This window comes from Mastigoproctus giganteus, chromosome 5 (assembly GCF_048544385.1).
Source record: "Mastigoproctus giganteus isolate SK-2022 chromosome 5, ASM4854438v1, whole genome shotgun sequence".
Classification (NCBI taxonomy): Eukaryota; Metazoa; Arthropoda; class Arachnida; order Uropygi; family Thelyphonidae; genus Mastigoproctus; species Mastigoproctus giganteus.
Window position 1 is genome coordinate 66705871 of NC_143579.1, and position 19229 is coordinate 66725099.

The window sequence follows — 19229 nt, forward strand, 5'->3', positions numbered from 1 at the left end:
TGCTAGAAGTATAGTAAATAAATTTGATGAATTTGAAGTGTTGGTCAAGACATCAAAGGCGGATATTGTTGGGATAGCAGAGACACGGTGTCACATAGATATAAGGAATGCTGAACTGGAATTTGGGGAGTACAATGTGTACAGAAAGGATAGACAGGATAGAAAGGGAGGAGGTGTTATGCTGTTAATTAAGAAAAACATAAAATCAAAAGAAGTGCATCCAGTTGATATAGATGAACAGTGCACTGTTGAGTCAGTTTGGTGTGACATAAGCACTGCGAAAGCAAAAATAAGAGTAGGAGTGTATTATAGCCCTAATGACTCGAATGAGTACAATGAACAATTGTACAGAGAAATAGAGTGGGCTAGTAAATCGGAATGTCTTATAATGGGGGATTTTAACTTCCCAGATATTTACTGGAACTTGTGGGTTGGTCACTCACACACTAGTCAGACTTTTCTGGATTTATTGGATGACTGTTTTCTGCAGCAGCATGTTCAAGAGGCAACCAGAGAAAGTAATACTCTTGATCTAGTTATCAGCAGTGATCATTCGTGTATTAAGAATTTGCAGATAAAGGAACCATTAAGTGGCAGTGATCACAGTGTACTGATGTGGGATTTACTTAAAGATTTAATTACCATCAGGGGTAAAGGAAAGGGTTTTTGCTTCCGTAAAGGTGAGTACAGTGTCTCCGACAGTTTTTAAATTCTGTGCAATGGGATAAACTGATGTTGTTACCAACAGTAAATTCTAAGTGGGAAGCATTCAAGGAATTAATCGTGGAAGCTACTAAAAGTTTCATACGTATTAAGAAATATTGTTCAAGGTTTAGGCCTAAATGGTTATCTAATGAACTAATGAGACTCGTAATAGAGAAGAAAAATGCATGGGATCATATAAATTATCAAGCGACTCAGAAGCCTATGGCAGATATTGCTAGTCTGTAATCAGGTGACAAAGGAGGTTAGGCAGGCGAAGGCAGATTACGAGAAATCCTTGGCAAAAGATGCTAAGAAAAACAGCAAGGATTTCTTTACTTATATAAACTCTAAAAGGAAGGGGATGAATCTGATTGGTCCACTTAACATCGATGGTTCGACTGTTGATGATCCTGCTCAGATAGCAAACAAACCGAATAAGTATTTTGCATCTACATTCACACATGAGGAATTATTAAGGTTTGAAAATGGCAGAAGGTTATCAAATTGTAGCAGGATACTTAATGATTTTGTAATAACTGAAAGCAAAGTGGAGGAGAAATTGTTGAAGTTAAACATAAGAAAAGCACCTGGGGTGGATGGGATCTATCCAGTTATATTAAAGGAGGCGGCAAAGCAACTAAGCAAACCCTTAGCAATAATTATGAGAGCATCCTTGGACTCAGGAGAGGTTCCCACGGATTGGAGATGTGCAAATGTATCCCCAATTCACAAAGGGGGATCGAAGGGTGACACGAGTAATTACAGACCAGTTAGTTTAACTTCTGTTCCGGGTAAAATAATGGAGTCACTGGTTAAAGATGCATTGCAAGATCATCTAGACAAGACTGCAGCAATAATTCAGACACAGCATGGGTTTGTTAAGGGAAAGTCTTGTCTGACAAATTTGATAGGATATTATGATGTGGTTACAAAGGAACTGGATGCAAAAAATAATTTTGATATCATATATTTGGATTTCAGGAAAGCTTTTGACACTGTTGCGCATGGAAGACTATTGTACAAATTGGAGCAGAATGGTATTAAGGGTAAGTTGCTACAATGGATAAAAGGATGGTTAAGTGGGAGAAGACAGAGGGTGGTAATCAATGGGTGCTGCTCTTCTCGGATTAATGTTATTAGTGGAGTCCCACAGGGTTCGGTGTTATGTCCACTGTTGTTTTGTATATTTTTCAATGATATTGATGAAGGTATATCAGGCTTAATATTGAAGTTTGCAGATGATACAAAGGTTGGCAGGGTGCTACTGCAACAGGATCTAGATAATTTGAGCAGATGGGCTAAGAAGTGGCAACTGAAGTTTAACCTTGACAAATGCAAAGTACTGCATATAGGTAGAAGTAACCCCAGAGAAACGTACCAACTGTGTGGTACTACACTTAAGGTGGTAGAAAATGAAAAAGACCTGGGAGTAATTGTGCAGTCAGATATGAAGTTTTCTGAGCAATGCAGACAGGCAGACAGGGCAGGTCATGGGGTTTTGTCAATGATATATAGGAATTTTGCTAGCAGGGAAAAGGAGGTGATTATCCCTCTGTATAAGGCAATAGTCAGGCCACGCCTTGAGTACTGCGTACAGGTCTGGAGGCCTCATTTTAGGAAGGATGTAGATTTACTTGAGCGTGTACAGAGAAGGGCAACAAGATTGGTGAGGGGAATGAAGGGATCCTCCTACCAAGAGAGGCTTAAGTTCTACAAATTGCAGTGGCTGGAGACTAGGCACCTGCGCGGTGATCTGATTGAGGTGTATAAGGCCTTGAATGGGTTGAGCATGCTGAATTCTGATGTGATCCTTCCACTTGTTCAGATTACGAACCTAAGGGGGCATAAATTCAAATTAAGAAAAGACAGATGTAGATTAGATGTGCGGAAATTTGCCTTTAGCCAGCGGGTGGTTAATTGCTGGAACAAACTTCCATCTGTCGTTGTGGAAGTTGATAGGTTGAATAAATTTAAGGAGGAACTGGACAGGCATTTGGAGGGAATGGTGTGATTTTTTTTTTTTTGGGTGATGCTGCATAAGCTCATACACTTGCTTTCTTGCATTAAATGCCACTGCTACTGCTACTTGACGCCAACCTGAAGAAATTCGCTGTTGTACGGACTTACCGGAAAAAAACTTATGACTAGTAGGACTAATCAGCAATGACTGATGTGTACCTTGCATCTGTTCCTGTCTGATTGAGCTGGTGCTCTTATCTCGATGTTAAGTCAGCTCAATCAAACTTAACTCTCATAAGTAGTTCTCTCCTTTGTATCAAAATATGTTTTCATTTGTAAAATTACTTGTTTTTGTAAATAATTGTTCGAGTTTCCTGGAAGTTTAGGGAGGCTGTAAAAATGTAAACCCCTGGCTTTTTGGCTGTGAAGGGCATTAAAGATTATCTTTCTTTCTCTCTATCTCGCATTTGACTCCATACAGCATAAGGCAATGTTTCGGGCACTGGAAAGACAACTCATAGATACCCCATATATTATGATTTTGAAGAAAATATATGAGAGTGCTACCTCCTTTATTAGACTAGACAAAGACAGTAGGAAATTTAAAATCGAGAAAGGAGTTCGACAAGGAGACACAATATCTCCCAAGCTGTTTACTGCTGCCCTTGAGGAAGCTTTCAGAAGATTAGACTGGTCGCAGAAAGGAGTCAGTGTGAACAGAGAGTACCTAAACCATTTACGATAGAAGACATTGTGGTCATAAGCCACGATCCCAAAGAATTAGAGGAAAATATTAATCAGTTATGCACAGTTAGTAAGGATTTTGGACTAAAGATGAATATGGCTAAAACAAAAGTAATGATTGAACAAGTATGCCACAGAAAGGGAACTAATGATTGAAGGAGCAGTAATTGAAAAGGTGGAGTCATATACTTATCTGGGACAAGTTATTAGCTGTAATAATGATAAATGGCTGGAAGTCAAGAGAAGGATAAATTTTGGATGGATAGCATTCAGGAAATATAGTCACATACTGAAGAGCAATATCCCAGTTTGTCTGAAACGTAAAATAATAAACCAATGTATACTCCCCACCATGACTTATGGAAGTGAAACTTGGGCACTCACCAAAAGAATGGAAGAGAAGCTGAGAAGTACACAGCGAAGAATGGAACGAATTATATTGGGAATCAGACTGTTAGATAAGAAGAGAAACACATGGATTAGGCAGCAAACTCAAGTAAAGGACATTCTTATCAAAACTAAAGAACTAAAATGGTCTTGGGCAGGATACATAGCTCGAAGGGGCGCCTCCGTAGCCAGGTGGGAAGGAGCAGCAGTGCATAGCACACGCTTCTTGATTAGACCGGGGTTCGAGCCCGTCACCACCAAATACAGAAGATGCGGAAAGGTCAGGAAATGACCACCGCATATCCCGGAGCAATATGGCCTTAGTTGCTAATGCTCCTAAAAACCAAATAACAAACAAACAACAAACAAACATAGCTCGAAGACATGATGACAGATGGACTAAGAAAATAACAGCATGGTACCCAAGAGGAGCTAGAAGAAAACCTGGAAGACAAAGGCGGAGATGGATAGATGAAATTCATGAGTTTTTGGGTAGTAAATGGATGGCCAGTGCTCAAAACAAAAGGAACTGGAAAGTTGCTGGAGAGGCCTTCATCCTGCAGTGGATTGAAAATGGCTGATGATGATGATGATGATCTATGCCTGAGACCAACTAACTCAGCCATGGAGTGAAAAAAGCCCATTAAAGTTCCTCGCGTTATTGACGGGATTCGAACTCTGGTCTTTTCCACCCGGTGTGGTTGAAGGATCGTGGCGATATCACTGTGCTACCTGTGCAGACAAAGAATAGATAAAAAAAATAATAATAAACAAAATAAAATAAATCTACAGCAATGAGTAACATATTAACCCCGGGGGGGGGGGGCTGACATCTGGTGAGTATGGGCTTGGCACGCCAAGGGTCCTGAGCTGGATATCATCATTCTTCTCTTTCTTGGTGATTCCTTTCTACTTCTGATTCTCTCTCTCTCTCTCAGAGTAACTCGGGAATTTTTTTTTGGCTGGTGCATTGATATTGATATTTATTACTTAAAGCGGTCCCAGCCAACCAATGGCAACCCTGCTGTCAGTTCCACATAATTTAGCAGTACTCTTATATACCCCCTCTCCTGTTTGCCCAAGTACAGGGAGGAAAAAACTTGCCACGACCAAAAAAGATTGATATGAACAAATTGAAAAATAATCAGATTACATAAAAAATAAAATATGCATATAATTAAATTTCAGACAAAGTCCAAACTTCATTGGAAAGATCTGCATCTGTTTGAAAGCCAGCAGCGCTAGGGGCTGCTGAGAAGAGTAATACCAGCACAAGCAGCTGGAGTTGCAGCGGATATAGCAGACTCACGCCTCCACAATTTCACAGAAATTTAAGTAATTGAGCACAAGGAGCTGGAGTTGCAGTGGATATAGCAGACTCAAGCCTCCACGATTTTTCACAGAATTCTAGCTAATTCGGCATACACCATACCGTATTACAAATCCCAGGCTTCCAGATGTAGAAGTCTTCCACCTAAGAAATATTGCAGTTGCAAAGACTTGGAAAGCCACAAAGTTCTCCTGTTTATCAACTAGAATTGTCTGGCAACCTTCTGCCATAAGATTGAGATTACTAACCCAAGATACCAATTCAATTCGTAGATCACAGTACTCCTCACAGTTTTACATAATATGTTCCCATGATTCTTTTTTGCCACAATGGCAACTAGATCTTTCATTAATTCCTAAATCATGCAACTTTGCATTAATTGAACCATGACCAGTTAATAAAAACATGGCTTGTAAGTTTGGGGCAAACCATTTGAATTTTATCGAGGCTGCATTTCTTAAATCTGGGAAAAATTTTTGTGTAATATGCCCTTTATCACAAACACTCCAATGCTCTTGCCAGACTTTTACTAAAGCATCCCAGATTCTTGTCCTTTCCTTCCTGCGATCTGCCAAAATGTCCACCTGTATATTCAGAAAAGAACTGTGAATGCCACGGTGGATGAAGTAAGCCAATGCACAATACAATAAATGCAGATCAGTAGGCAATTTTCCAGTCCCAATCTGCAAAGCTGGAGTCGACACAGTTCTGCATGCCATGCACCTCCTAAGGAGCATTACTCTTTGAATGGCACTGAGCTTTCTAGTAAATACTTTTCCACTTACACGTTCAAACCAAATTGGTGCACCATACGTTACCATGGGGATAAATACACATTCATATAACAAGTTCAGCGCCTTACCTTTTATTCCCCAGCCAACTCCTAGTGATTCGAGTAATCATCCCAATAAATTTCCTCACCTTTTCTGATAGATAAGTAACATGTGAGTTGAAAGTCAAAAATCAGTCAAACATAATGCCTAGATATTTTAATTGCCTTGCCAATTTTAGGCTTGACTCATTCATTCTAACAACGGGGGGTCTTCTCAAAAATTGATCCTTAAAGACCATTGTCCTTTTTTTGGTTCCTGATAAGTCAGTTTATGTAACCTACACCAGTTATTAAGTTCAAACAAAACCTGCTGTGACCTGGTTTCTAGTTGCATCCATGTATTTCCTTCAATAAGCAACACAAAATCATCGGCATATGCCACTATCTCTGTATGCTCGAAGTCCCTATGCAACCAGTCCTCCAAAACTAGGTTCCGTTTTAGTGGTCCAAAAACCGATCCTTGTGGGCATCCCGCGGTCACCTCTCGTACAATAGACTCAACCGACGACTTAAGTCTGTACGGTGCGTGAAGTAGTCCTTTACCACCCTAAAGATCTTAGCTGAACAGCCTGCAAGTCTCAACATCATAAGTACGCTGGTCCATTGAATGGAGTCAAAAGCTCCCTCAAAGTCAATAAAGATTCTAAGGACATACTTACTGTTCAAGCCTAATATATAGTTTCGCAATGCCCGAAGCGCATCTTCTGTTCCACAACCTGGAGTAAAACCATATTGTCTGCCAGACCAGCCTAAGTTTTTTTCAGTATAGTCAGTAATCCATCTCGCCAGCATCCTTTCAAACACCGTTCCTAATCCAGGGAGGAGGGCAATAGGTCGATAAGATCGTGAATCATTCTTTGGCCTAGATGGCCCCTTCAGTATTAGCTTTAATAGGGCATCCTTCCCTGGTGATGGAAAGGCCCCGTCACGCAGGCAGCTATTAAAAGCTTCAAGAAGGATCCCTGGTATCAGTCGATGATCCCGTTTAATGACCTCTCCTTCAATGAGGTCCATCCCTGGGCATTTATTGTTCCTCATGCGTTGTACTGCATCACAGAGTCCAATCAGGCTAAAGGGATCCTCGTCATGTACCTCAGAGTAAGCACGATTGTCTTTTCACGAACATCTGTTCCTCATCATCTTGCTCACAGATAGTATCTCCAATCAGAAGATCCAAAATTGCAGACACACTTTCTCTCCAACTCGTACTTTCCTGGTCAACACCTCCAATAGAGTATGCTGTATCTCCATTATATATTTTAGTCTTGCCAGTACACAGCTTATATACAATTCCTCATGGGTTCTCATTGCCCACTGTTCTAACCAACGTTCTCCAGGCTGTTAATTTTGATTTAGATATCATATGCACATATGCACTCCGTATCCTCTGATACTCTACTTTAAGTACATTAACTTCCTCTTCCCCATTGTTACGCTTACTTCTTTGGTACCTTTTCCGCACTTTATGAACTTGCTTCAACTCACCAGACCTCCATTTAACTGGAATCCTATTACAGTTCTTTTTCTTCATAGATGTGCTGGAAGCCTCAAAGAAAGAGCGCTGAAGTAACTCCACTGCATTCTCTCCAGACGTCTGACTGAATGCCCAAATACCCAGATTCCCAAGTCGGACATGAATATATTCGTCAAACCTATTCCACTTTACATTTTCCATAGCAAATCGTTGTAACTGTTCCTGAGATGGAGCTAGTTTTGTTATGTCCCTGACAGAAAATACAATGGCCCGATGATCAGAGCAGACCCAGTCTGCTCTTAATCGCCAATCGTCCACGATACCAGCTGCCTTTATGTTACAAATTGTCAAGTCAATATTTGGTTCTCCATTAACAGTGAAGAAAGTACTATCAGAACTTGGTAGATTTTGTATAAACAATCCACAATAAGCCAAGAATTCATCTAGTTGACGACCACGATCATTTGTAATTCTATCAAACTACAATGCTGATCTTGCGTTAGAATCCATCACAAATATTACTGAATTACTACCCAAGCGATTTTGAACCAGTTCCATGTACCTGATGTAGAAATTAATGTCTGTTGAGTGATGACAATACATACAACATAGATAGAATGATGCAATATCTGACTTTACCCCTATGCACACCATCTGTGAAGAGCACAACAAATTTATAACAGTAATAACTATGTTCTTATTAAACACTACAATTGCAGCTCTTAAGTCTGGTTCATCTGCACTGAGTACACGTGCTGAAAGTGGATATCCTGTAGGCCGACCTTTCACTAAGTATGGTTCCTGTATGCAGGCTATATCAATATTCTCTCTGCTGCACACTAGTCTAACTTTATCAGCCACCGATTTTGATCTCTGAGCATTAATCTGTAGTATACGTAGGTTACCATTCGATTTTGCATTGTACTGATTAAGAATTAAGTGATTATCAATATCTGCCATTAACATTATCAAATTGCCGTGCTCTTTCTTTGACCAACTTAAGTGCATTCAAATATTCTGGACACTGTTTACTCCTTACAGAATGATTTGCAGCTCTATTTTCTGCCTTACAATTGGAACAGATCGGTTGTTCTCGCTGATGAGCACAGAATATGTAGGAGTGTCCTATACCTGCACAGTGACTGCAAACAGGGTCTGTGTGATAACATGTTCTGGCTCTATGACCAAATCCCTGACAATTGTAGCACAAAGTAACTGAATGAAGGTCATTGAACTTATATGACATGAAGCCAATGAAAATCCTACCATGCAGTAACAAATGACTTCTAATACGCCTTGACACCTGGAGGACCCAATTATTTCCTGGTTTTGCTTTATTAATATTACAAAAATGGACAAATATCTCCATCTTCACTTCCTCCCTAGAGATGTTCATATTTAGTAAATTTTTGTTGTATAAGTCTTCTAACAGATCTTCCTTGTTGATCATTTTTTCCACATACAATATTATTTTTCGCCCTGGCTCTTTTGGAGTCGAGAGAGAGAGAATCACGCCCAGTCATTTAATGCTCTCGCATTCCTTTACCTCTTGTAGCTCCTTTTCTGTTTGCATCTCCAATACCACACCATTATCCGTAATCTTCCAAAGCCTCCTTATCCTAATTTTCTTTAAGCTGCTTTTAAGCTCTTTAGTTACTGCTAAACGCACCTCATCACTATTTTTCAATCTTGATCCCTCAGCTGCTTTCACTATCAGAACATGTCCTCCTGTCCCATCCAATGACAAGGAAGACAAGCACACCTGACTTTCATTTCTGCCCTTAGTTTGCCCTCGTCCCTCGATGTTCACCTGATTCTGAGGTGTTCTATGCTGGATTACCTTACTATATAGTTCTCTTACCATATCACTATCTTTATTTTTCAGTCCTTCAATTTTTTGTTTGCATTCCTCCAATTTCACCTCCAAGGATGTAATGTTATCCTTTAAGCATTTATTTTCTGCTCCCAACAAGGAAGCATTAAACAGTTCTTTAGTAAGCCAGTCTTCCTTGATATGGATCTCTCTCAGTTGTTTCTCATTCACATCTAGTACCCTCTCTAAGCCAGTGACCTTCTCTTTTAGATGTTCATTTTCAATGCCAACATCATGTAGAGCACTTTCAAGTGTGTGCCATCTTGAAAGTACCCCATTTACAATCCTCATACCAACACCTTTTCTCCTGAAAAAGAAATTCCTCCAGGTCCTTGCGCAGGCAGAGAGAAAGCTCACTAAATGTTTTAAAAGATATTTTCTCAGCTAAATCTACAGGTTCCCACGATCACACGATCCAGGTAGCATAAGCCTTAGGCTTCCTTGCACCATATAGATAATAATAATATATTATTATTACAAACTATACAACATTTGACAATCGCCGAAATCATAGGCCATTCATAATTTGTAAATTATGAAAACTGGAATAATAAATTCACTTACATTTAATAATAAAATCACTTATTACAGAATCACTACAAAGTTGGCATTGCATTGTGCAGAAGCAAATCAGTGCATACTTCTATTCAGAGGTGCGCATTCGTTGTTCACTAAGCAGGAAAAAAAAAAAAAAAGTGCAGACAAGAAAAATAGCTTTTTGAAATTCGTATATCTTTCTCTGATCTGTAAATGATCCTCCAACAAATTTTCAATAAAAAAAAAAAAAAAATTAATGACACCAAAGTAATAAATTCAAATCGTCCTGTCAAATTGCAACAGAATGCAAGGAATAGTAAAATAAATAAACCTACAGCAATGAGTAATATATATTAGTATCAAAACTGGATGTCATGGATCATTCATAATTTGTGAATGGCCCACATTCACAAATTATGAATCCACAATTTGTGAACAAAAACTGGAAACTAATGAAAACTGGAATAATAAATTTACTCACATCTTCAGCCTTTCTATCACAAGTTGGAAAAAAAAAATGGTTGTAATGAGTAAATTTTTTAATGTTCTGAGAAATAATAGAATAGCAATTGCTTAAAAAACGGAACTCACCTTGAATAAATCTGCAATGGTATATTGAGAAGAGGTGGTTAGTATTTAGGTTGAATTATTAGCTAGAAACTAAAGGGAGAAATGAAGAAAAACGGAATTTATAATAAGTGCAAGGAGATAGAAGTGTACACATCCGATCCTTGGTTGTCATTGAAGAGGGAAGAAGTAATTTGAAAGCTTGAATAAAATAATACGATGAGGCCAATAGTCATTATGAAGGACTTTCATTAAATAATAGCGTCTTCAGTTGGCAATTGAATGGGCAGAGAATGCGTGTTGTTTTAAAGGTTTAAGTTTATACTCTCGTGATGCACTTTTTGACACGTGGGAAATTTAACCCTCTCTGAACACCATGGTATAAACACTAATTATGGGAAGGGTCCCTCCCAATACACTGGTCAGGTTCAGAATGCCATACGCGAGGATCAAATGAACTGCTATTGAAATGTGTCTCTTGTTAGTGTAGTAATAACTCATTCCTAGTGCTTGCAGTTTTTCGTTTCAAATGGAAAAAAAAAGAAGCCAAATCTAGCGCGATAGGTGATAAAAACAACAACACTGTCCATAGCCAGACTGTTATGCAGCAAATTTGTGTATTGTAAAATAAAGCATATTACCCTCTGACAACAATCAGAGTTGTCAGCAACAACACACAAAAAATGTAAATTCACCAACACTAAAATAAAATCAGACTGCGATGTATATTTGATACTGGTGTTGCTAAATATTTCATGATTATCTTTTATTTACTTATTTCTATAAGCTTGGAATCAGTCTAAACAATACTCGGGTGGTGGCCAGTTGCTGGGTCGATAAGAATGTGTTACATTTAATTTTAAAAACTTGCTCGTTTATGAATTAAAATCGTGAATTGTCTTGAGAAATGAATCTGTCTTCCAAATTTCCAAATTTCGCGATGCTGCTTTCGAGCTTGGCTCCAATGCAGCTGCATTTGCATAGTTATGCCACTGGGTTTGTGTCACGTTCCAGCTCCAACTCAATAAATAAAATGGTGAATAATATAAATTTTACTTACACAATAAGGAGCACAATTATTCAAATAAAAACACACCAACATTACAATACAACTTTATAGCGTGCATACTTCATTTGGCAGGGCGAGAGAGAGGTTGCTCGGCCATACAGCTGGAACCAGATGAAAGTAATTAATTTTCATACATGTATACCCCACCTTATGTCTGGCCCATAAAGTGGGGTATACATGCGTGAAAATTAATTACTTTTGATATTTCAAGGGATGTGTAAAAACTGTCCTTAAGATAATTACCTATACAATGGCCAAAATTTCCACACCTTTATAAATTATACAGATTTTGCTGTTCACATATTATGAATTAAAAAAAAAAAAATAATAATAATAATAATAAAAACATTATTTTTGTCTGCGTCCTTTGTACTCATTAATAAAATGCTAGTCATATTTTCTAAACATATGTAAAAAAAAGTCATTGTTTTGGGTTTCACAGGAGCCCTTTAACTTAAAAAAAAATTTTTCCTTCTCTTTTTTCTTTTTATCTCTTTTTTTTTTTTTCATCTATTTTTTTTCCTTTTTTCGTTTAATTTTAATTTTTCTGCCAAGCGCAGGGCCTGATTGGGTCCAATTGGCCTAAGGCCGACCCTGGTTTTTTAATGTTATATTATAGTTGCCTAGCAATAAATGAAATGCTATGTGGCATTTCGATATATTGTCCTGATTTAAGATTGTTGTGGAACAAAAAAAAAAAGAGTATAAATGTTTAAAAAGTCCACTATTATAAACCCTGACCTGGCAGATAGTTATTTCTCAGCAGGAATTTTGAGTTTTCCATTTCTACTATGGTTGGCATATGTAAGAATTTCCAATGTTTTTAAAAGTTCACATATTTAGCAAAACAGCAATATAGTGATCTGGGCTGGTTTTAAGGGTGGGCAAATCGGCCTAGGATATGGTTGTACCATTATCTTTTGGTTTGTGACATGTCTAATATCCTGTCTTTTAATTTTGTGTGTATGGATGAGAATCATGTTTTGTAGGGCAACAAATAAAGTGTTTTGCTTTTTTTTTTTTTTTTTTTTTTTTTTTTTTCAGTAATGAATTTTGCCATTGTTTTGGGGAAATTGAAATTAAAGTTTTTCATTTCAGTAATTGAATTTTTAGTAGAAAAATGTTATTGTTACATTATTGAAATTTCCATTAAAGCATGTTAATACATAATATTAAACACAGCATATTTTTAGGTGTGGTCACTGCAAAAGGTTAGCTCCAATATGGGATGAACTTGCTGAAAAGTATAATGTAGATTCAGAAAATCAAGAAGTGGTGATTGCCAAAGTAAGATAATTTTTTTTATTCTGCTTACATATTTAATAGATTAATGGAATTGTTAAATTTCCTGAAAGTATGATGTATTCCTCTTTTTTTCTTTTTTTTTTTTTTTTTTTCATTTAAATCCACACATTGAAGCTTCTGATTAATCCTTACTACAATGTTGATTGAAGTAACAGACCATTTGGGTAGCAAAAAACTTAAGGTAATTGATAAGGAAAAAGATCTAAGTAATTATACATTTTGACATGAAATTCTCATAGTAGTGCAAACAGGCTTCAGAACAGCCCATATGGTTCTCTCAGTGATATAAAGGAACTTTTCCAGCAGGGATAAAAAGATAATTATCCCATCTTCATCTTTCCAAAAATGATGTTGGAAACCTCATTTTAGAAATGACATAGATATGTTGGAAAGGATGAAGAGATTAGTTGGAGGCATAAAATGATATTCTTTACCAAGGGAAGCTGGTGTCCTGTAAATTAATGTGTGGTGACTTGATTGAAGTGTTTAGGGTTTTAAAAGGGGTAAATAAACTAAATACGGGTGACATCTTTACTCTTTTTCGAGTTTTGAATTGAAAAAGGATGGTTGCAGAATAGGTGTATGGAAATTTTGCATTCAGTCAAAAGGATTGTTGGAACATCCACCTAGTGCTGTGGAAGGGACAAATGAAGTGGATATTTTATTTATTTTTTTGTCTGGTGTTGCACCACTACCTTGCGTCACATTGCCAATACTAAGTTGGAATCATTTCAGACTAATGATATTTTTTCAATGATTCTGTAACAGTCTGTGCCCAAACCAACCCATGCTAATCTGAGTGGGATTATTTAAAATTTAATCCTATAATTTTCTACTATCCTGGATTTCAGTATTACATTAAGAAATATTATTTTGACATAATGCAAAAAAATAAATAAATAAATAAATAATAATAATAATAATAATAATAATAAATAAGTAAATTATATATATCCTTAACAAATTACTTATAAATTTTGTACACATATAAAATATATTTGGTGAAATCAAATGTAGTGATTGTTTTACAAAATTACCTCATTTGCATTTAGCAACTTTTGTTGTTTAGCCATTTCAAGTGGTACATTGTAATTTGAATGTTAATGTTGTTGGAAAATTATTTAATAAATCTATAAATGTGTAAATAGATGAGTGCTATAAAAATTTTAATTAAATCTAGATTGGAATGACTCTCAGGCATTTGTAGGCTGTTCCATATTAGAACTTTCTCATAACCACATGTCCAGATAATTTTATGAAATATTATTTGTTTCTTTCTTCTGGTCTTGGCTATGTTGAGAATAAACTGAAACTTATGTGGAAACCAAGTAATCAGCAAGGTGAATCATTCTTTTGTCACTGGACATTACAGATGTAAAATCATCCACAAAAAATTGTCAACTGTATTGGCAGTCAAGAATGTGATACTAAATTATATATAACCTGTCCAAGATGAATCAGATATCCAAATAATTCTGGTTTCATGCCAAATTCATAGCTATTCACAATGCTGTCAGCATTGCGAATAACTGCTTGAAACTAAACAACTATAGAATCCCTAAACTTGAAAATGCATGCTTCATGATTAAGAAATCAATTACTTTCTTATAGGCACATTCTTTTTGTATGGTAACAAGCAGAATCTAATATGGAATATGGTGTGCTTCTAGTAGAACTCTCAATGTAAATAGTTGACAAAAGTATTTTGCACAATAACTGGAGGTTCAGTAAAAATAAATTTTGGGTGTTATGGATAAATAATTAGTACTGCATATATAAAATTTTACAAATATATAATGTTTAAAGTTAACGATGATAAAATGTAATTTGTTTCTTGCAGGGAAATTGGTAAAACTGGCTGAAGTTCTCCTGTCATTATACATATTTTGTTTAATGTTGTTTATATGATTAATGTTTCCAAAGACTTGGGGGATCTATTTTTATACAGTAACGTGTAAAAATTAACCTGATATTTCAGAGATTTCAGAACAGCTTAGCAAGATAATAATCTTGCCAGGCCATTCTGAAATGTTGTCGATACTTTATTTTTGCAATACAATGCACAATCTGAAAAAAAAAAAAAGAAGACAATGTAATTAACATTAACTCAAAAAATATAAAAGGATATTTTTTGAGTACTAATTCTAAATTAGAAATCAACAATATACATATGTCCAAAAAAGAATAGTAAGGTTTTCCTAAAAGAGGAACCAGCAATTGGTGCAAATTACAGATCAGCTTACAAAATTCTCCCAGTGGTTGAGCACAAATTATATATTGTATTGTGGGATTCAGGTATTTCGTCAGATCATGGGATGATCAAAGGGAACCCTAGTGAACAAATTTGAGTCACCAGTTAACCTCATAAGTTATTGCTTGCCTGAAGACCCTCCCCACTGCCATGTAACTTCTAACATTCCTGTGACATTATCGTCCAGTGTTGAGATACGTATGACGGAAATCAAAGTGTTGTATAATAATATTGTTATCACATTGCCACCATGCGAAAACTCCCATTCACTCCAGTGGTTTCCTACAGTAACATGACGTATGTTAAGTTGTTCATGAGCAATGAGCTTTAGAGATCACATATTAGGATTGGACATTGGTATCACATATGCTTATATTAGTATCAATCTATTTGATCATTTTTTTTTTTTAAATGATAATCAGCTATATTTAATGATGTGCATTTCAGTTTATAAATTCACTTAACACTTGGTTAATGCATATCAGGTTAATCTACATCCAGAAATATGTACATCCATACTGATATCCTTTGTGCAATATACATAATCTGCGGTATGTACAGTTTCACATTTTTGGCACACTATAATGTTATCTTGGAAACAACTGCTGTAACTATACACTCCTCTGATCCATGCAGTTGTTCTGGAGAATTAACATAAAACTGATTTATTTTTGAGATTATAAGCTAAATGTGCCTTATAAATCCAAAACAGAGGTTTGAGTTTCACTGTAGGTATAATTTGTTAGTCTCTGGTATTACTGTTGTAGTTATGCATTCTCAATTTTCCGTTTTAGTCTATAATTTGTAGATGTGTTTTTTATCTTGTGGCTCAGATGAGTGAAAATAGAAAACAAAGTGAGGGTGCTCCTGTCACTGGTGGGACGAAAAAGAAATGACATGCAATTACTTTTGGAGAGAAAATGAAAATAATATTGAAAGTGGTGAAGGCATTGTATCCATTGGCTGTGAGTTAGAGTTAGCTTAATCAACAATAAGTATGGCAGTGAAGAACAAAGAGCCAGTGGCAACAAGGGTGCTGTTTGTGCTATGAAGCATAGTTTCCAATACTGTTAGTCTCTGCAGGCACTAAGTCTTAAGTTCAGAGTTTTGGCATGGGGGTACAGTGGTTGCTGGTTAAAATAGCTTTGTGTGTGGGAAGCTATATGTGGCACTGTTGAGTTGTGGATCATATAATGGTTCCATAGACCATAACAGCATAAAGATGTTGCAAAATTCTGTTAAAAGTTAAAGTTCTGCAAAGCTCTGTGTAGGTTAGAATGCAACCCCTTCCTCTGTGTAGGGAAGGGGTTGCATTCTATATCACAAGGCTTGAAACTCTGAGAGATGACAGGGGTGATTTATTGATGGAAGAGGAAATAAATGCAATAATGGTAGAAATAAGCTTAAAGAATTGTAAAATTAAAAGTTGCTTATCTTTTAAATTTCTTTGTACAGTAATACAGCAGAAAAAATACAGGTTTTCTACTCTTTGGGGTGGGAGGAAACACCAGGATATTTTTGGGTGTTCTGGTGGCTCATTTTGACCCAGGTTCTCTAGATGTTTGTAAGAAATTGTATATTAGAATTAAAGTGCTTTATGCCATCTGAGTGGGGGGGGGGTTGCTATGGCACTAAATATGTTTGACTGCCTTTTCTCCTTGCCCATATATATTGTGTATCTAATTTTTTAGTTTTTACAAGTTGTGAAGAAGATAGGAAATTTTTCTATCTTCCGATAAGTTAATTACTTTTATTCACTTTGTTGATTGCAAAGGTAAGCTGGAAACATTTTCATTCTGAATGGAAACTACCTCTATAAAATGTGAACTCTGGCAATACTTACCAGGATTAGATGTTTTTATGTGGTCAAAGCCCTTTAGTTGATTGATTGAAAGGTTCAAAAAATGTAAATATTCTCACTCTCATGTTTGATAACTTAACAGCCAATGAAATACTATCAAAAGTCTGATTCCTGTTTCCCTGTATAATAGATATTGACTGTGGATTCTATGCTATTTTCTTCACTGGGAATTCAAGCAATTTAATATCTGGGCACTTTTGGAACCCTTACTTAATTTTCATCCAACTGTGCCTGTCCTTTAAAATAATAGTCAAATACTGTATATTAAAATTTCCTGCTACAGTAGCAAGTCTTATAAATTCTTGTATGAATCAAATTTTTGCTGATATGAGAACTTATTAATGGATGCACTAATATTAGATAAAAAGGTGAAATGCATTATACTATGCATCTTATATCTTTGTAATTTTTATATTTACCCTTTTCTATTGGTGAACTGTAATTATTATTACAGTTAGTAACTTATTAAACCCTTATCTTGTTTGGTTGGCAATAAATTATTTATTTACTTTTGGAGAAAATACTCTAAACATATTAAATGTATATAAACGTGAAGCTATTAGTCACATCCAATTTTCCACTTTATAAAATTATTAAAAATAAATATTCAAACTAATGCATATGCACATATTACTATGATCAGGAGGGTTATCTTCACCAGCAGGTTTTTAATGTTGACAAAACCAGGCTCTTCTGGAAGCGAATGTCCAGGAGAACATACATCACCAAAGATGAGGCTAGTTTACCTGGGCATAAGCCTATGAAAGATAGGCTCACTCTCCTACTGGGTGCCAATGCCTCTGGAGATTTTAAACTGAAGCCCTTGCTGGCATATCACTCTAACACTCCCAGAGTATTTAAACAACAATAAGTCAACAAAGGCATGCTGGGAGTGTTTTGGTGCAGTAACAAAAAGGCCTGGGTTACAAGATGTATTCAGTGAATGGGTGCTTGAAGTTTTCTGTCTTTTAGTGATGAGTTGTATGGAGTAAAATAATCTTCCTGTGAAGGCACTGCTCGTGCTGGATAATGGGCCAGGCCAATGATCCCAACCTTGTTCAATCTCTTGAGGCAAAATTTGACTTTGTTCAAGTCAAATTTTTGCCACCCAATACCACTCCTCTTTTTCAACTGATGGACCAGCAAGTGATTGCAAACTCCAAGAAAATATTTGCTAGTTTCTTTGCAGCATCCTCTAGTTAAAATGCTGTCACCCTCAAAAGATTTTTGGAGGTTGAAGTTCAACATCCTGGACTGTGTGAGGCTGATCACAAGTTCTTGGAATGATGTTTCCACTAGGTGTTTAAATTCAGCCTGGAAAAACACCGGGCCTTTAATCATCCATAACTTTGTAAATTGATTTGAAGACGATGGTGTTTGACAAATGATCTTGTCACTCTTGGTGAATCAGAGAGTCTGTAGGTTGATGAAGAGGATGTGGTGGACCTTATTGACACTCATGGGCTAACAACAGAGGAGCTACAAGAGTTGGAAAAAAATTATGGAGAGTGACACTGAAGAGGAAGAATTCACCCAAAAAGTGTCAGCTGTTGAGTTGAAGACTCATTTCTTGTTGGGAGTGTTTAAGAGAATTGTTAAAAAAACACCTCAACATTGAAAACACTGAACTCATAATGTGCAAAATGGAAGACAGTCACTTTTTACTTCAGGAAGCTACAAAAACAGTCCATGTTGAACAGTACTTTTGCCAGTAGCAACAAAAGACTGAAAAGACACTTGACCCCTGATTGACCTATCCCCAGCACTGTGTGACCATTGATTCATCAGCTCTGCATTTCAACCCTAAGGTAAATGCTAATTTATTGTTTTTCCATTTTGAGATGTTTTATAACTATAAATAATCTTTGTAGGTTAGTGCAAATGCATCATTTTAACATAGCTATCTACCAAAGTAGTTAAATTGATTAATTAAATTGGCATCGTTTTGGTTATATCTCATATTGTGAATGCCTTCACAATGAGTTGCCATGGTATTGTTACTACCTCGAATAAATAACACTTCACCAGTGGAGAAGACTACTGTTATTTATTCTCAGCTTATACTACCATCCAGATGGCACTGTTTCAAAGCTTGTTGGCTTCTTTTCGGTGAGTGGGCAGGTATCCTGGTGTTGCAATAGTGACAACACAGTTGTGAAGTATAACTTCACAATATGAGAGATGCCTGATGGTGTGCAGTGATAAAGTCTATAAAATATTTAAGGGCAAAGGCCTCATGCTACAAGGTAGAATGACTAACATGTAGGTTAGTGTAGATTATTTTATAAATAATCTTTATAAAACACTCATTTTTAATGTAAAAATCAAGCATAAC

The 19229-nt window shown here is 36.4% G+C and overlaps 1 protein-coding gene across 2 annotated transcripts in view; it reads left to right on the forward strand.

The window, feature by feature from the left end:
• Window positions 1–19229, forward strand: part of prtp (thioredoxin domain-containing protein pretaporter) — a 150764-nt gene that overhangs the window by 16756 nt on the left and 114779 nt on the right. For both annotated transcript variants that reach the window (XM_090373271.1, XM_090373270.1), the window contains exon 2: window positions 12671–12764. In XM_090373271.1, coding sequence (XP_090229397.1) covers window positions 12671–12764 — 94 coding nt within the window. The remainder of the gene's footprint in view (window positions 1–12670; window positions 12765–19229) is intronic.